This window comes from Fusarium poae, chromosome 2 (assembly GCF_019609905.1).
Source record: "Fusarium poae strain DAOMC 252244 chromosome 2, whole genome shotgun sequence".
NCBI classification, from domain to species: Eukaryota; Fungi; Ascomycota; class Sordariomycetes; order Hypocreales; family Nectriaceae; genus Fusarium; species Fusarium poae.
The window spans coordinates 823,369-842,702 of record NC_058400.1 but is presented as its reverse complement, the minus strand read 5'-3'; the positions used below and the strand labels follow the sequence as shown (position 1 = coordinate 842,702).

General features: G+C 36.0%; 4 protein-coding genes across 4 annotated transcripts; all 4 read right to left on the bottom strand.

Moving 5' to 3' along the window:
- Window positions 1–8,244: 8,244 nt before the first annotated feature.
- Window positions 8,245–10,668, bottom strand: FPOAC1_004200 (uncharacterized protein; the record flags this gene model as incomplete). Its single annotated transcript, XM_044848754.1, has 1 exon — window positions 8,245–10,668. The coding sequence occupies one exon, from the start codon at window positions 10,666–10,668 to the stop codon at window positions 8,245–8,247; it is 2,424 nt and encodes an 807-aa protein (XP_044707464.1).
- A 1,067-nt stretch (window positions 10,669–11,735) lies between these two features.
- Window positions 11,736–15,290, bottom strand: FPOAC1_004199 (uncharacterized protein; the record flags this gene model as incomplete). Its single annotated transcript, XM_044848753.1, has 6 exons — window positions 11,736–12,452; window positions 12,501–13,022; window positions 13,096–13,298; window positions 13,358–13,446; window positions 14,014–14,150; window positions 14,748–15,290. 6 exons carry the CDS (start codon window positions 15,288–15,290, stop codon window positions 11,736–11,738), a joined length of 2,211 nt encoding a protein of 736 aa, XP_044707463.1.
- A 993-nt stretch (window positions 15,291–16,283) lies between these two features.
- FPOAC1_004198 (uncharacterized protein) lies at window positions 16,284–17,222 on the bottom strand (the record flags this gene model as incomplete). Its single annotated transcript, XM_044848752.1, has 3 exons — window positions 16,284–16,561; window positions 16,625–17,171; window positions 17,220–17,222. The coding sequence occupies 3 exons, from the start codon at window positions 17,220–17,222 to the stop codon at window positions 16,284–16,286; spliced, it is 828 nt and encodes a 275-aa protein (XP_044707462.1).
- Window positions 17,223–18,142: 920 nt separating this feature from the next.
- Window positions 18,143–19,264, bottom strand: FPOAC1_004197 (uncharacterized protein; the record flags this gene model as incomplete). The annotated part of the gene is made up of 1 exon (XM_044848751.1): window positions 18,143–19,264. One exon carries the CDS (start codon window positions 19,262–19,264, stop codon window positions 18,143–18,145), a length of 1,122 nt encoding a protein of 373 aa, XP_044707461.1.
- Window positions 19,265–19,334: the final 70 nt, after the last annotated feature.

Below are 19,334 nucleotides of genomic sequence, written 5' to 3'. Positions count from 1 at the left end.
TAATTACTTTATTAATATTTACTTTCTTTTACCTTGCCCTAAGGTATTATAGGCTATTAGTATTTTTTTAATTTAATATTTATTTTCTTTTTCTAGCTTTAGCTCTTTATCTTTAAGTATTAACTATAATCTTAAATATAAATTAATTATATTCTAAGATAATAATAAATTAAAGGCTATATATTTTATAAGGTTAATATAGAAAATTAAATAAAGATTTCTTAATATATTTAATATAATATTTAACTTATTTAATATACTTACTATAGTATATTTTTATATAACTTAATTAAGCTTTTTACTTAGGTAATTAATTTTAATATTATATAAATCTAGCTAAATTTAATTATTTACTTAAAAATATTCTATAGCTTATTATATATAGTTCTATATATTTTTAACCTTTTATTACTAGAATATAATTACTACTTAAGCTAAATTAAGACTATTATATAAATATATAATAAATATAGTTACTTTACCTTTAGCTAAGGTATAGCTTTTTTAATATCCCTTAGGGTATTATATAATATTAAAATTAAACCTATAGAGTAGGCAATTAAGGCTAAATCTAGTAATTAATAATATATAGTTATTTAAGGCTTATTATATTATTAATAAATAATTTAATTAATTAAATTATATAAAGGAAATAACTATATAGAAGATTATTTATACTTCTTAATTAATTTACTTTATATCTCTATTAATTTAAGGATAATATAAAGTAAATAAGAGTTATTTTATACCTATTAAATAATATAACTTAGTTTAAAATTTCTTTAATTAGTTTAAACCTTAATCTATAATAATACTCTTTAAAAAGCTATAGAATCTTTATTAATAGTCTTAGAATTATAATATATAAGCTTTAATTATAATAGTAATTAAAGCCTTAAGCTATATATACTTTAATAGATAGTCTATAATAATTAATAAGAATATTAATATAATATCTATTTCTCTAGAAAGGCTAATTATAAAGTCTATAAAGATTTAAATAAAGTAATAGTTTAAGATTAATAAGAATTAAAATAATCTTTACTATCTTTAGTAGCTTTTATAAGCCTTTTAATAATAGTAATTATAATAGAATCTTATTATATCTTATAATATACTATTTTAATAATAATCTTTATTAATAATCTAGAAAGTTAAATTCTTCTTAAAATAGCTTAAAATTAATAAATTATAAATCTCTTAGATAATTACTATAGTTAATAATTCTTATAGTAAGAGCTAGGTTTATCCTTAATATTATAATAAGCTAGCTTTATTAATAAAGTAATTTTAAACCTATTTATTTATTTTTACTTTTTTAAAAAACCTTTACTTTTATTACTATATAGCTCTAAATTAAACTATATACTTAAGGCAATATAGAATAGCCTAGTCTTATAAGTTCTATAAATATAAATTAGAAAAGACTAATTAACCTTATAATAGCACTTAATTAACTAAATTTATTTTCTATTAACCTATATTAAATACTAGCTAAGTAGCTACTATAAGTTAAAAGACTAATATTAGTTTTAAAATCTATCCCTATTAAATTATAATTCCCTTATTATTTTACTTTTATTAAAATAAAATATTAAGCTAAGAGATATCCTTTCTAGGCCTATACTAAAGATAAAAATTAAACTAAAATAAGAAATCTACTTAATATACTTAATACTTTAAGATCTTATATATTTTTATAAAGTATTTTAGGTTTTTATAGTCTATAAGTATAATAAAAGGTTAAAAAGCCTCTCTTAACTTTATTAACTATATCTTTAGGCAATAGATTATTATTAAAAGTTTTTTATTATATATAGTATAATTCTATTAAGCTAGGGTTAATAATATTAAATAGTATACTATAAGGTATAATATATTAGCTTTATTTTATTAAAATAAGTACTCTCTAAGGGCTTATCTAGAATAATCTATCTTAATAATTATCTCTTTGTTTAGTTTCTATTAGGCTAGTACTAGGCCTAAGATAAATATATCTTTTAATATCTAGAAAGCTTATTTTTCTTATTCTATTTAAGTAAAAAGTATATTCTTCTTAATAAGGTAATTTAATAATACTATAATAACGTACATGATAAGCGGGTGCAACAGACAAGCGAGTGCAACAAAAAATCCCGCAATTTACATCTTCTCAACTTAATCAATTAATTTTCAACCACCAAATATGCCAGACCCAAATATTGAGGCTAGGATTCTTCTTGCACTTCGTGCCCTTCAAAATGACCCAAAATTAAGTCTCCGACGCGCCGCAGGCATCTACCAGGTCCGTTATTGGACTTTATATCGCCGACAGAAGGGTATCCTTTCTACGCGTGATTCTATCCCAAAATCACGCAAACTATCTGATCTAGAAGAACAGATCATAGTTCAGTTCATTCTCGATCTGGATTCGCGAGGGTTTCCCCCGCGACTGCGTTGTGTTGAGGAGATGGCTAACCGATTGCTCGCCGACCGCGAGACGCCGCCTGTCGGCAAGCGCTGGGCCTCTAACTTCGTCAAGCGACACAAAGACCTCAAGACGCATTTCCCCCGTAAATATGACTACCAGAGAGCCAAATGTGAAGATCCGACCATTATTCGCAACTGGTTTAGGCTCGTAGCAAATGTAATTGCGAAGTATGGCATCCGACCTGATGAAATCTACAACTTTGACGAGACTGGCTTTATGATGGGCGTTATTGCGAGCGGAATGGTCGTCACAGGTGCTGAAAGGCGTGGAAGACCAAAATCAGTGCAGCCTGGAAACCGGGAATGGATTACAGTCATTCAGGCGATCAATGCCGAGGGCCAAGCGATCCCGCCGTTCATCATAGGTGCGGGCCAATATCACCTCGCCCACTGGTACCGAGAAAGCAACCTCCCGGGCGATTGGGCTATTGCGACGAGTCCTAATGGCTGGACAGATAACGAGATAGTCCTCGAGTGGCTAAAGCACTTCGACCGGTGTACTACCAAGCAATCAAAGAATCGCTATCGTCTCCTGATCCTCGACGGACACCAAAGTCACCACTCGGTCGACTTTGAGAGATATTGCAAGGCAAATAAAATCATCACGCTTTGTATACCGCCTCATTCGTCTCATCTGCTGCAGCCTCTTGATGTCGGGTGCTTTGGCCTGCTTAAGAAGGCTTACGGGCGAGAAATCGAGCATTTGATCAGATGCTCCGTAACCCACATTTCCAAAACCGAGTTCTTGCCGGCTTTTTACACCGCCTACCAGGCCACAATGACAGAGAAAAATATTAAAGCAGCCTTTAGAGGAGCCGGACTTGCTCCTCTCGACCCAGAAAGTGTAATCTCGAAGCTCGATGTGCAGCTGCGGACTCCAACGCCTGTGGAGGAGGTAGTTAGCCCCTCGACCCCTTGGGTCTCAAAGACCCCAAAGACTATCCTTGAAGCCGACTCTCAGCTTGAATATCTTGAAAAGAGAATCAAAAGGCATAAAAGTAGCTCTCCAGAGTCAATTCTAGAAGCATTGAGGTCTTCTTCCAAGGGAACAAAGATAGTTATGCATAAGGTTGCCTTATTAGAGGCCAGGGTCCAAGATCTTGAACAGGCAAATAAGATACTAAGCCGGCGGCGGAGGGCAAAAAGAACCCGGCTACAGAAAGGAGGGGTGATGACAGTAGAGGAAGGAAGGCAAGTAATTGATCAAACGGATGTTGATGCGCAGGCGGTGGCTGGACCATCGAGAAGTGGTGGTCAAGGAGGGCCTCCGCGAATGAAGGAAAGGCGCTGTGGAGCGTGCGGCAAGACAGGACATAATGCAAGGACCTGTCAGATACTTGTCGCTATGTCTATGGAAGAATATAGCGATTAATTTTACTTAATTAATAGTCTGTTGTGTTTTTATTGCTATTTCTATCTGAGATGTTGTGATGTTGTGTTGCACTCGCTTGTCTGTTGCACCCGCTTATCATGTACGTTATATAAAAACCTTAATATAAAATCTTAATAGAAATTAATAAATCTAAGAAAGCTTTATATACTTTATATTCTTATAAATACTACCTAAAAATAAATTACTTTAATTTTCTTTAGATTAAAATAGATTTTAATTCCTACTTTAATAATATATCCTAGGTATTTTATCTTATTTATTATAAAAGTATATTTCTTAAGGTCTAGATTTAACCTAGCCTTTTATAGTCTTTATAGTATTTCCTAGATATATTATATATAGTCTTTTCTAGAGCTATTTATATATATAAAGATATTATTAAGGTATATTATAATAAAGATTCCTAGTAATAATCTAAAGGCATTATTAATATATCTTTAAAAGGTTATAAATACCTTTATAAGGCTAAAAAGTATAATTAATTATTTAAATAGTCTAAAGTAAATATAGAATATAGTAAAGTATTTATTTCCTTTAGCTATATAGATCTTATAAAAGGCTATTTAAATATTAAGCTTTATTAGTTAATATACCTTAAAAAGGGAATAAAGTATTTCTTTAATAAGTAAGAATAGATAGTAATCTTATTATATTACTTTATTTAAGGCTTAATAATTAATATAGAAATACTATTCTCCCTCTAGTTTTTTAGCTAATAATATTAATATAATTATAAATAAGCTATTAGCTTAAATCTATCCTTTATCTATAAGGTCTATAATTTATTTTTATAACTTAATTAGCTAGTCTTAAGGTATATTATATAAAAGGCCTTATAGTAAATTAAAGTAGGTATTATTAAAGTTATCCTTAAAGTGAATTTTATAGTCTTAAGTGCCTTTATATAATAAAAGAGCTAAGGCCTTCTTAAGATTAAAGAGGTCTTTATAGTTTAAGAGTTCTAATAGTAATATAGGCTATAATATTATATTAGTAATTACCTCTTTAAGTATTATTAATTATAATATCTTTATAATTTTATAAAGACTAATTATAGCTATAGTAAATCTAGAGAGCTTTTATTATTTTTACTTATAAACTATTATAATAAATATAGACCTTATTATTAATATAGCTTACTTTATTATTAAGTATTTTTTCTTTATCTAAATAATCTATCTTCTTATTATATTAATAATTAATTCTTACTCTTTAATATAAATATATATATTATAGTAAGCTAGCTATAGTAAGCTAAAGATTATATTATAGGCTAGACTTAATATAATATATAATAAAATTAAAATTACCTATTTATTAATATTTATTATAATTTAAATAATATATATAATTATTATTATTTTATTATAAGCTAATTAGCCCTTATAAATTACTTTTACTACTATCTAGACTTTCCTAGGTATCTTAAGGGGAATCTAATCTAGATCTAGCTTTTTTATTATTTTTTTATTTATTACTTTATAGTAATTATATCTTAAGTTAATTTAGGCATTAAATACTTTATATAAATTAAAAAGTATAAAAACTAAGAATAATATACTATTTATTTAGTCTTTAATTTTATTATATTAATTTAAAGTATTTATTTAATATACCCTTTAAAGACCTTAATATTTTACTATAATCCCTTAGGTAAGACTAGGCCTAAAGGGAATTAATTTTCTAAGTCCTTAGTATTAAAATTATAGCCCTTAGTAAAAGTAATATAAATTATATTAACTTAAGTAGTATTCTAAGGTTAAATAGCCTAAGTAAGCTAGTAATTATATATTATATATATTTAATCTTTATAATATAAATAAGCTTTAGAAGTTTATTTATCTTATATAATCTATATAAATACTTATTTAATTTATTATTATAATTTAAATTAATTCTAGGCCTAAGTTTTAATTTAATCTTATTAAGTCCTAGCTATATTAATACTTATTATAATTATATCCTTATCTATATCCTTATTAAAACTAAGTTAATTTAATATTTATATTTATTTTAAAGTTTAATACTTTTCCTTAAGTTTATAGGACTTAATTTCTATAGTAATAATATAATATATAAAGACTATATTCTTAAAGTTATTATAAAATATACCTTATTTAATTAAGTAATTATATAATTTTTAATTAAATACTTATTATAAATAGATTAGCTTAATACTATTATCTTATTAAAGGCTATTAACTATTATAAGCTTTTAATTAAAGTATATAAAGAATTAGCTAAATATCTCTAAGTCTATTTAATATATTTACTTAAGCTCTATTTAAGCTAATTCTTAGTAATATTAGTCTTTATATATATATTTTATATACTTAAAGAACTCTAGTAAATTAATATTTTAAGCCTACTTTACTTTAAAAAATAAGCTAATTTTATAAAGAATTTTACTTTCTAGATAATAATAAATATATACCTATTAATCCTTTATATTACTAATATTATATTCTATAGTTTATAGTATATACTTAATAATAATATACTATATTAGCTATAAGTTATAATTACTATTAAACTTTATAATCTTAAGTAAATAGTATTTAAGGCTTTTTTATTAAATCTAAATAGGCTATAAGTTAAGTTATATAATTAATAGTTTAAGAATTTATATTTAAGCTTAAAAGGGAAAAAATAAAGTAAAATTAATTAGCTATAATATAATTTATTTTATAAGAATTATAATAATATTAGCTTTTATTTAAATATAAAAGTTAAAGTAAATACCCTTAAGTTAACTTTATATAATATTAATTTAATTAAATATTAAATTATTCTCTAATAGTTCTATTAAGCCTAATTAAGATATTTCTTAATTATTATTCTAAAGTATTATTACCTAATTAATATTTATATTAAACTTAGGCTAATTTTATATTAATTATAATAAATAGTTTTCTATATTAATAAGTATACTATAGCTAAAGAATTATTATAAGTTTTAGGCTAAAGGAAATTTAATAATTATAAAAGATTAGCTTTTAAATAGCTATTTTTAAGATATTAATAATAGTATTATTAGATTTAAAGAGGAAAAGAAAAAGATATATAGAAATCCTATATCTTCTCCTTAAGGTCCCTTCTCTAGGTCCTCTTTAGGTCCTTATATAATCCCTTTTTATTTAATTAGCCTTAGGCTTAGGCTAAAGCCTAAGCCCTTAATAATTTTTATTATTTTTAATTATAATATTTTTAATTATATAATTAATTATTAAATTAATAAATTAAAATTTAAATTTTTATTATATAAAAAAAAAAGGCTTTAAAAGCTTTTTATAAAATTTTAAAAAAATATAATTTTAATATATTAAAAAGTAAAATACTTTAAATAAAATTACTTTTTAATTTTTAAAATAATTTTTAATAAAAAAAATAAATTATTAATAATTTATAAAATATTTAATAAAAATAATATTATTAAAAAGTTTATTAAATTAGAATTTATTATATTAAAAATCTTATAAAATTAAAAAATTAAAAAAAAAATTTAAAAAAAAAAGAAAAAAGCTTATAATTAATATTATAGCTTTTAATATAATAAAATTTAATATAATAGTATTATAGAGTAGCTCCTTGCTATTTATTATTTAATATGCAAACTACCATTCTAGTTAAAATGGCAAGGGTCTGGACGACGTTTTTATTTGCGCTGTCGACACAACAAAGTTTCCCAAGGGTCAATTCGCGAGGGATAAGTGGCTTATAACAATATTCAAAGACGTCAGCGGGGAGGATGCAGAGTTCCGCAGATTCAGGTTCGAAAACCCCATGTACGACAACGGAGAGTACCTGTCTCAAGGTAAACTCAGCGTCAAAGGACGATCATGCCGAGTGCCCTTGAGAAGACTTCAGGCAGCCGGACTTGGCCGCCTATACCCAGAGCTCGATGCAGAGTCAGCAGAACGAAACGACCCTGTCCGAAGGCAGTGGACGAATTACGTCAGATATCTCCGCGAAATTTGGCAAAATGAGCAAGCCTCAACTGATTCCGAATTCCAGTCTGCAATAGACATTGCCGAATCATGCTTCATATCGTTTGACAAATATGACATGGCCTTATTGCTGTTGGCTTTTCGTAAGCGACAACTTAAGAATAGAGGTACGTTCTGCACTAAATGTCACTGGTATTACATCACATTGCTAAGGACCAGGTCAAGTTCGAAGGAAGATGTCAATATCAGAACCGGCAGAAGTCGGCCGATACGTGAATCTGAGCTGCAAAGCATCACGTCTCGAGGAAAAAACCACAGGAGGACTTGAGTTTATGAGAAAGCTTTTTCACAATGAAAGGGATATGCATTAGTTCTAATATCCTTGGTTTTTTAAGTCACCTAGCACTATATATGTCAAATTGCCTTGACCTTATTCTAGTTCAAACGTTGCTTATCCATCTGATCTTGCATCCGTTGCAACACCTCTCCACTGAACCCGGCATCCTTACATAAATCCATTGGCGTAGAACCGTTATCATCCTTTGCCAGTACATCGACAGCAAACTCCAACAAAACATCAACAGTTGTCTCTTGTTTCGAGAGACAAGCTCGATGAAGGGGAGTTTGTCCAATATCATCAGTGGCGTTGAAGAAGGCCACGTTGGCGAGCGCACGGACGGCATCGTTGTGACCCTTTTCCGCCGCGAGATGTAACGGCGTGGATCCATCGCTGAGACGAGCAAGGTCAGGATTGGCGCCCTTGGTACCTCGAGGGTTCAAAAGCTCTTCAATAACCTTTGTGTGACCATCAGTTGCTGCATAGTGAAGCGCTGATATCTGCTTGTCCGTTACAGCATCAACAAGAGCCCCAGCTTTGATCAACAGAGCCACGATCTCCGAATGGCCCAATGCTGATGCTAACGACAGGGCATTAGGATACTCATACTGTTCCGCCTGAAGTGGGATATGAGGCAGGCGTTGAAGAATTCGTCTCACAACTTCATTGTGTCCACCAAATATGGCGCGCATTAATACCGTGCCTGGGATGCTGTGGCGATCATGCTCCCATGTTTCCAGCTCTGAGACGACACGGTTGATCAGGTTGGTTCGATTCTCAATCAACCAAACGTCTGCAACGCGACAAGGTACATTTCCTCCCGGCCCTGGAACCATAACTATCGCACCGGCCTTGTAAATAGCCTCCAAGAATGCCAATTCGATCACAGTGATTGAGACGGGCGTCGGCGGGAGACTCTGGTCAGATGGATGGTGATCAATCAGCCGCCTCTGAAAAGACCTTAAGCCTTGTTCAACCTGGCTGGGGAGTGTGTCTAGCAATTGTAGGACAATCTCGTCATGTCCAGCCTGTGCAGCAAAATGCATAGGCATATACCGGTGTTTGTCAGTGGCATAGGCCAGCGCCCCGAAACTGAGTAGCTGCTTGACTATATGGAGATGACCCTGACTTGCCGCCAAATGTAATGCCGTTCGTCCATCCACATCAGGCGTGTCAACTGCGGCAGCTCTTTCACCTGTTAGGTGACTCAAAAGAAGAGCCAGGAGGTCCGTCCCACCATGCATAGCGGCAACATGTATCACAGTCCGACCGTCCTTATCTTGGCGAGTGATAGCATTCCGACCCCAATCCGTATCGAGCATAGCGAGAAGAAACTCATCTTCACCGCTGAGGATAGCTAAATGGATCGGGGTAAAGCTCCTAATGTTGATGGACGAGGAAGGGGCACTGTCGGGATTGGCACCTTCATCTAGTAGAACCTTGGCTATCGCTGCGTTGCCACTCAGATTCGCATAGAATAGCGCCGTCTTTCCATTCGCATCAACTTCATTTATGGGAACCCCGACTTTGATGAGCCGTCGGATGAGAGCTTCAGAGGGAGGTGGTTGACCTTGCTCGCGACGAATAGCCTCGTGCAAGGCAGTACCTCCTCCAGTCTTCCCAGTCTTTTTATCCACCTGAGCCCCGTGTTTGACCAAAAGGTCAATAACTTCCTCTTGACCATCTCTCAAGAAATTTGCCGCCGTATGTAAGACTGTCCGGTCGATCCAATCTGGGAGATCCTGCTGAATATTGGTCCGCTCTAGTAACATTTTCACTATAGTAACCCTGCCCTTCAATGCGGCGAAGCGTAATGGAGTTCTCTGCCAAGCATCCAGGATAGTAGCGTCAGTCCCAGCGGTAAGGAGACGATCAACAATTTCCACGTGGCCATTACCTGCAGGCTTGAAAAGCGGTGTCTCCCAGCGACGATCGAGCGCATTCACGTTGGCTTTGTTCTTGATGAGGCAGTCGACTATCTCGGTGTAGCCTCTCTCCGCGGCAAAATAGAGAGGGGTTCGCTGAGAGTCGTCGGATGAGTCCGGGTCCATCTTCATGTCCTCTATAAAGAATCGCGCCAATTCTGCTTCGCCAGATATACACGCTTTGTGCAATGCTGTTTGGCCTTGTTCATCCTTGTAAAACTTGTTGACCCCTCGTTCGACGAGGAACTTGACCATGTTCACTTGACCCTTCCTAGTAGCGCGTAGAAAAGGTTCCTGGCAGTGATTGATCAAGGACTCATCCCATTCTAATAGGCGTTGGACGATGGAATGATGACCGTTTTCGACCGCCAGTCCAACGGCAGTTTCTGGTATATCGCTTCCTGGCTTCAACTTTGGTAAAAGTATCTCAACGCATTTCTTCCAGCCGAGTTGACAAGCGATACCAAGTGGGGTAAACTCGAAATTGTCCAAGACCATGATTCCAGAGTCGTCTTGATCGATCAATGCCTGTACAGCCTCATAGTTTCCATGACGCACTGCGCGATGCAGTGGAAGTGCACCATTCTTGTCAGCCATCGCTATTCGCGCCCCAGCGTGAATCATACACTGCACAAAGTCCTCTGAGCCTCGTGCAACTGCAACGTGAAGAGGAGTACTGTAAACTGCGTCGACACTGTTGACCTCGTTCACGTAAGAGGTTAAAAAGAGACGAGCAACCTTGAATAGTGAAAAGTAAATAACAACGTGAAGAGGACTTGGGTAGACTTTTTATTAAGTGATTTTTAAGGTATAAGTCCTAAAGTATATATTTAAAATTAATTTATAAAAAAATATAGTTTTTAAATTTAAATATTAATATAAATTTAATTTAAAAGTATATATTATAACTTATAAAATTAAAATTATAATAATTATTATAAAAGCTTTTATTTTTTTTAAAAATTAATTATTAAATATTTCTTTATTAATATTAATATTAATATTAATAAAATTATATAATTATTATATAAAATAATAAATTTTAAAATTCTTATTAATTTTAATTATATATTAAATTAAAGAATTATTTATAAAAGCTTAATTTTTATAATTAATTTTATTTTTAAATAAAAATATTAATTAAAAAAGTTTAATACTTTTTATTATTTTTAATATATTATTCTTATTAATATTTAAAATTAAAATATTATTAATATAAATAATTATTAAATTATTATTTTTATTTTTTTTAATTATAAGGCTTTTAATTATATAATTAATTATTAAATTAATAAATTAAAATTTAAATCTTTATTATATAAAAAGAAAAAGGCTTTAAAGGCTTTTTATAAAATAAAATATAATAATAATATTAATATATTAAAAAATAAAATATTTTAAATAAAATTACTTTTTAATTTTTAAAATAATTTTTAATAAAAAAAATAAATTATTAATAATTTATAAAGTATTTAATAAAAATAATATTATTAAAAAGTTTATTAAATTAGAATTTATTATATTAAAAATCCTATAAAATTAAAAAATTAAAAAAAGTTTTAATAAAAAAAAGAAAAAGCTTATAATTAATACTATAGCTTTTAATATAATAAAATTTAATACAATAGACTTAGGTAGATAGAGCCAGTGTCTATGGCAAATTGTTAACGAAAAGCCCGGTCAAGTGCTGCCCAACGATCTAGCCAGACCCTGAATACATCATCTCCACAAAAAGACGCTATGACGTTGGACTCCCAGCTCGGTGACCACTCGCAGTGACTTTCCCACTTAGTCACTGCATATTCTCGAAAGCTTCGTGTGTTTAAGAAGTCAGGTTTCTTGTCTTTCAAGACGCCGAGGTCCAATCGAAGATAATTAATGCATGTGACAAACGCAAACCCATGGCTGTCAACCACGTCAATGAGAAACTCGTCTGGACATTTCTCATCATCCTCACTCTCAATGTTCTTGCCCTCAAGAAACTCTCTTACTGTTGTATGTATAAAGGAAACTGTCTCATCCTCGCCCACAATCTCTACAAGAGGTACACAATGCCGTAACAGGTTATTTCGAAACAATTTCCTATTTGGCACCCTCTTAGCGTTGTAACTGAACCCTCCATTGAACTCTGTGGTTCGTTGAATGGTGTGGACGGCCCAAAGATCGCTGAGAGATGGGGGCCTCTTGCAAACGGCAATCCAACGGAGGATATTACGGACAAACTGTTTCGCTGAGTCAACACTGATCTTTTTCAGTGTTTCGGCATAGATCTTACTTAGATCTTGTGGTATTTTGTCGAGTTCATCCAGCAAGTCTTGCTCATCTTCGACTGCCGCATCCTTGAGAATGTCAAGCATCACCTTTGCGTATAGAATCATGCTCTTACCAATGTTAGCTAAGTAATAATTCTAGCTTGTGTAGATACTTACCTTTGACTTTTGTATCAACCTCCTCTCGACTTCCGGCACGTCTTCATAAGAGAGGTCCTTCATCCTATGCTGCACATACAGCTGGATATCTTTGTCTGACTTGTCAGTCACTGAGCTGAGCTGAAGCTGAAGGCCACTGGCGATAGCCACCATATCTTCAAGTGGCCTACTGCTAATCATGACCTTCAATCCAGCTATGTCTGTAAGGTCTTTCAAGAATTTAGCGATCAGCTCTTTTGGGCCATGGCATTCGTCGATAGCATCAATGATAAGATAACCAGTTCCAAACTCTTTCAAGACTTGTTTGATGGCATTCGCCACAAGTCTGGCTTTTTGAAAACCACCCGAGACTTCTCTGTGTACTATTTCGAGGATTCGCTTTCGGTCTTGGTGGGCAACTTGGCCAAGCAGTTGGTATAAGCAGGTTCGGTAGAATCTCTCAAGATTGCTGATTTCGGGACTGTCAGAGTCGAAGAAGAAGTACATGAGCACATTGCTCCCTTCTAAATGAGTGCAGACATACTGATGGGTTATTAGCACATTTCACGATTTAACAAGCGACTTGGTCATTCCCAGATCCCAATTATAAACTTACATCTGTAATGAACGTCTTTCCAGATCCAGGCTTTCCAAATATCCAAAAGGTCTCATCCCCTGAGCTTAACCATTCCTGGAACAACTTCTCGTGGACGATCCATTCACAGGTGTCGGGAGCTCGTGTTGAGTCACGTTCGGTCCTGTCACGATCAAAATCGTACGGCTCGAGAGATTTGCGAAGTTCCGTGAAACTGTCCGTATCTAAGAAGAAACTATTAGCTCGTTTCAAGGTCAATGCAGAAAGAGGGAAAGTTGCTGACTGATGTTAATACTCAGAGGGGCGTTGATGTGAGCCGCCGAGTTGAACTGAAACGCGTTGACGGCTGTATTATCTCTTACGTCGTTATAGCTGGGCATCAAAGTTGCCATCTTGAGTTTAATGGTGACGTAGGGCCGTAGCGCTGTATCGATATTGATGTGGTAGTAATACGGATTCCGGGATCAAGTACTACCTAAGTAAAGATGGCGGGGGGGTCGGTGGTCTAGCGGTTAGTGGTCACCGGGCTAAGCTGATGGCTTATCCTCTGAGCTGAAGGTAGTAGGTTTAAATTCTACGACTCTTAACTTTACTAGCTATTAGAGGAGAAAAAAGGCTCCTTATTAAATAGAATCTTAATAATCTAAGCCTAATTAAGTATACCTATAGAGATAATCTTAGGGAGGGTTTTTAAGGGGCTAATTATATATCTTTACTGTATATCTTATTGTATTAAGGAGGGTTTTAATTTACTAGGATAATTTTTTTTACCTAAAAATAGCCCTAGATTTCCTTTACCTTGGTAGTTAGCTTGCCTACTAGCTAGAATACCTAAGAGCAGGGTCAATGAAAGCTCAATTACATACACACATATAAAGATGGCGGATTAATAAACTCGACAACATCAAAGCGTCTGCACAATGCGTCTTTTCGACAAACCTTGCGAACATGCCGGTAAAGCTGAGATGTGCAATAGGTGGGTAAGACCCTGAAAAGCCTCCAATAACTCTGAGTCGTGTAGAACTCGGCTGCATCTTGGCTTTGACGCAACTCGGTTGTAGCAAATTGCAAAGGATCTGCGGGCCCTTGTTAATGTCACAATGACTACCACCCTCCTTTCCAAGACACTGATCTACTCGACGCCACTACCACATAAGGGTTGTCATCAAATGCACTTGGGTTGAAATCACAATGACTTTGTCCTATAGCAAGTCAGAAAAGAAGTTACTGATTGCTCTCGCTTACAATGATGGAAGTGGAGCTTTACATAGCTTATTCATGGTACCTCAGGGCGTGTAGTTGTCTCTTCACGGATGATACATTCCCACCAATAAAAGGAGCTTCGAAGGTATGAATGATATGCCCATGCTCATCCTCGCCCTGTGAGACTCATCAAAATTGTGACAGCTCCAGAAGGGACGTGCGTTAGCTATCTAAGATGGGTCAATACGGGTCCTACATTTCACGTTGGGCTGTTGCTATACAATATTGAAAGCGGTTGACGAGTTGAAAGATGTTATATGTTGTCAGATAAACAAGTTCCATTCTACTATTTCTTCGGTCGATACTACCCAACCTCTTTTGGCCCCTCATTGCTGTCCGCTCTCCTTGTCATTTTTTCTAAATACATCATTTTCCTCTCCCAATCTTTTAGTAAATGGCTGAGTCGCGACAAACATCTTGTTGATGGCATCTGCATTGCCTTTCAAGAAACCATTGATTTGTATCCCATCCGTGGCCTTGTTGCCTTCCACCTTTTGAAACATTCTCAATGTAGCGTCCCATTCCCCAACAACACCATTGATCCCCACTCCACGCTCAAGGGTGTTGTTGTTGACCTCTAAAAAGTTACCAGGGAATTGCATTTTCAGCGCTGTAACGACATCTTTAACGCCACTAATGCGACCCTTGAGTATCCGCAGTGACACTTTTCTTCCACCAAGGGTATTAACTAGATCTTCGGCGATATCTTCAAAGTCGCTGAGTGTGTCGTCAAGATTGGGCGTCTGAAGGGATGGATTGAGATAGACCTTTTGGACATATTCCTTTGCGGAGGATAGAGTAGCCACGTGTTGGTTCAGCTCCTCTGTTTCTTCAGGGTTATCTTGGTGTCGCCTTTTGAGGGATTGTAAAAGTCCGATGGCCTCATCAAGTTGTCCCTTGATTTTACCAGCTTGGGCTTTGATGGTAGGCTTGGCGGGGTTGAGAGTCTCCATAGTAGCCGATGATTCAGGGTTCTGGAAAATGAAGGTCAGCTCCAGTTTTCACAATCGAATGGGGCATATGGGTGGTAGATGTCCCGTGATAAGGAGCATCACACCGTGGCTATACAAACTTACGTTCTCTTTGGGTGGGTTATGTGTCGGCCGTCACGCCTTGAACTGCCGTGTATCGGAAGGTAGAAAGAGTTCCAGGGCCTCATAGGCTCGAAATAACTAGTAGATTTTATACTCGGCCTTCTCTTTGATCTTCGTCTTTGCAACAGCCCTGCCAGCTACCCTTAACTGATAAGTATCTTTAGGCAGCCCTTGTAGTGGGGTTTGTTCGAGACCCAAAGACAGCTGAAACACAGTGGGTGGTCAGCGGCTACAACTAGTTCTATAGAAGCAGAATTATATGCCATGTTACGCGAGAGCTGAAAACAATCCTGTGACCAATCCTGAGCTCTCAGGATGATTTCTGTTTCATACCTCATAGCTACATCAACGATTGGGGGAAATGTTTTCGTAGTGTTGGGGCTGTGAAAACTTACGTGGCATAAAGTCAGAAACTTGGATTTTCAACCCAACCTAGGACTAAAGGGAAGATGCAAGTGACAGACCATTTTGCAGATGCAAATGCAGATGCATGATAACACTTGACTGTGCACGGCCCCCTCCGCAAGAGTTGATTGGTTTTAATCCCTGCTTACAAGATGCATGTTGAGGTGTTCTGACAGCCTGACATGTCTGTTTCGGTGTTGGTTGCGAGGAAAAACTCAAGCAGTAATGATCGTTGAGGGGACGTGGAGCCGTACTGAGTCAGACAAAAACGAGGCTGTGATGTGAGATTGCAGAATAACAGAAACGAGTTTTTGTTTGTTTGTTTTTTTGGTGGAAAAAGCAATAGAGAGAAATCCCACATTTCTAGTCCCTCCTTGTTCGCCTCGCAATATCTGTTGAATACCTCTATCTCAGCTTCAACAAAATTCTCCACATGACAATCGAGGATCATTTCGGCGCCCGAAGTGCCAACATTTGAGTGAAAGCCTCCATAGACATGCTGTCGTTGATTTGCATCGCATTTCCTGAGGCTTTGTTGTTTCTGATTTCCATATGAGCAACCTCTCGCCAACCATCTTGTCCAATGGGCCCATTTATTTGCAGGGCTTGATCTTCCGTTAAATTGTCAATCACAATTCGTTCACCTGCCAGTCTGTGCGCTTCCTGAGGTGCCTTGTCCTGTAGAGAAAGAACATCGGAATCATCGAGCATGATAATGTCGCCATCTGCGTAAGAGAAATGTCAGTTTCCGTAAAAAAAAAAAACAGCGTCGTTCAATTCAAACTCACCATCCTTACATCGATCTCGAAGAAATTTGGCTATCTTGAGACCTTGTCCTTCGCCCAGCACAGGCTCCAATAGACTATTGACTCTCTCAACAATGCTTGTATTAATGGCAATGCTGTTGTCAAGACTCCTCGTTAATCCAACGTGAGCAGCTTGTATGCGCATCATCAGGTTGAGCTTTGCTCGGCCAAGTTCTCCAAAGATGTCGCTCAACTTGCGTTCATCTCGAGATCCATGGACTAATTGGTGAGTGAATTGACGTACGGCGCCCTTGTCCTCATTCAGGGCCTTGAGAAGTTCGACAATTCTCTTCAGGATGCTTTCAATTTCGACCAACTCGTTGGCGACAGCGGCAGTTTTCAGTGCTTCTTCATCTCGCACAATCTGAAGGATGTTTTTCGTGCTGTTCAATTCTCGCCTGTAAGTATCAAGTACAGAGGAAAGCTCAGTTTGACGTTCGTAGGCATCTCGTAAGCGACCAAGCAGACCAACCGCTGTCTCCACGAACCCAAGTACCGCCGAAGCAGCCCCAAGAATTTCAAGTCCAGACTAGTTTACTGTTAGAAGGAGCCTATGAGCGCATTGAGGTAGACTCACCATGTCCAGTGGAAGATATTAAACAAGTTGTGATTATGTGCTATTTGGGGAGCTTGTTGCATGCTACTATATACATAATACTAAGAGCTGAAGTGGCTGAGTAACTAATGGCACCATCCCATATGCAGTTAGTGTATTGATCTGTCAACACACAACCGAGCTCCATAGCCGCTATCTAAGCCTTGGCGACGACATGTACTGCATTGTCTGAGCCCCGTTACTTCTAAGAGGGAGACATGATGTGCTGTTTACAATACAACCATACTCCGTAATGAGTACAATAATTGTTTTGTGCAACATTAACTTCCGGGAAGTAGTAGATACGGGACTGGCTTTTTGCTTTTTACCCTGGTGGATACAATGATCTACGTCCCTGCCGCCAATCATTCCCCCGTCTGTCACCGACCACTGACAACAATATATCACACGTTCAGATCATTCGGGTTGGAGGTAGGGTTCGTGAGCGTTGACCACATATGAAACTTGTCTTCTAGGTAAGCATGGTATTATTGTGGTGAGATATCGGTTGTAGAATAAGCAAATATCTAAATTGATTTTTCCTAAACTTCTTTATATCCTCTTAATCGAACCTTGCTACTTTTTTCATTTCCAACTTCACCATCCATGGTATCAAATGTGTGATACTACGAATGAACTCAGTCTAACTGATGAATGCGAGGCAAATAACTGATCTCAGTCGGTGGTGCCAAATACTTTGCATGAAAAATCAGGATAATGGTGAACATCACTGATGGCCTTGCAGAAGTGGTCCTCCATGCGATTCGAGCCAGGACCAATACTCCATTTCACGGGGAGAAATGACATTTCTAGTCGCGGTCATTTAGCATTTGCTTCCACCTCATCCGCTCATCATAGCCCAACATTGATCGCCGGTTGGCTCTCCCGAAGTCAGCGAAGTTGAATCAGTCGTGAACCGAGTTTGTCTGGATGGTTTTCTCCTGGAGAAAACTGCTTGACGGGAAATTTGGTCGCTCGATGGTCTCTTGAGGGTAAAGGCGAGTGTCATCGAAAAATACCCAAGCCCGTTGCCGTGCGATATCCCATTGGAGAAATTTCTCGAATGATCCAGATAACTGTTTAAACATGTTTGAATCGTAACAAGCGTTGTGACTCGATCTCGATACGTTGAAGATTGATGCCCACGGTACGTCCAAGCCGAAGCCGTACTTCTTACCACCATTGAACCAGGTGTCTTGAAGGTGATCAAAAAGGGCATCTCTGTCATCCTCGTTACCCATGTCATAACGAAGGAATTCTGTGAGACGATCAATCCCGAGTCGTGAGAACCAAGACGCAAAATCGGGAAACTCTTCCCGCCAGGTGGCATCGTGTAGATCTAATTCATGTGCGTAAGTGTTTGCATCGAAGTGAAAAGTGTCAGGAAACTTGAGATCAGTTTTGAGGGTAGTCCCGGTTGGGCTACTCGGAAGCTGAGAATCGCTGCACTGCGCAAACATCGCCCCATAGAGAGAGCAATAGTAGTCGCGGACACAGATAATACCGTGCGACTCCGCTTTACCGACCAAACGCTTTGGCACATGTATTTCTCGTGTTTCCCAGGGAAAGAGACTATTGGCCCTACTCATCAGTTCATGCCTCATGAATGCTTTAAAAACCCTTTTCTTTTCTGATGCCGTAAGGTCTGCGAGATCAAATCGCCGTGCCACTTTTACACCTTTGAACATAAGATGCCCATTGGCTGATGGCCGTTGTATCTGCGGCAGACAAAGGTACTCCCGCGGAGGAAAGGAAGCGGTGGCTTTGGTGATGTAGTCCTCTGCGAGAACCAAGATCCGGTTATGCAGTTCGTTCAATTGAGACGTGGCATGGTCGTGTTGGGTAGGATGAGGAAGCTGTCCGTTTGACCAATCTTCTAAAACTGCGCGTGCTCTTTTTACAATATCCTCATCTGGTTCTTCTTTGCTAGTTATAGGCCAGTGTGGGATAAGAATAATCGCCATAGCGTCTTGCATCATGTCTTCGTCGTAGTCAATGATGTGTCGTTGGATATACCTTCTATCCATGAGGTATTGTTGAAGCATGGAAGGGGATGCTCGGATTAATTGCGATATAGTCGTCGTGCAGTTCGTCGAC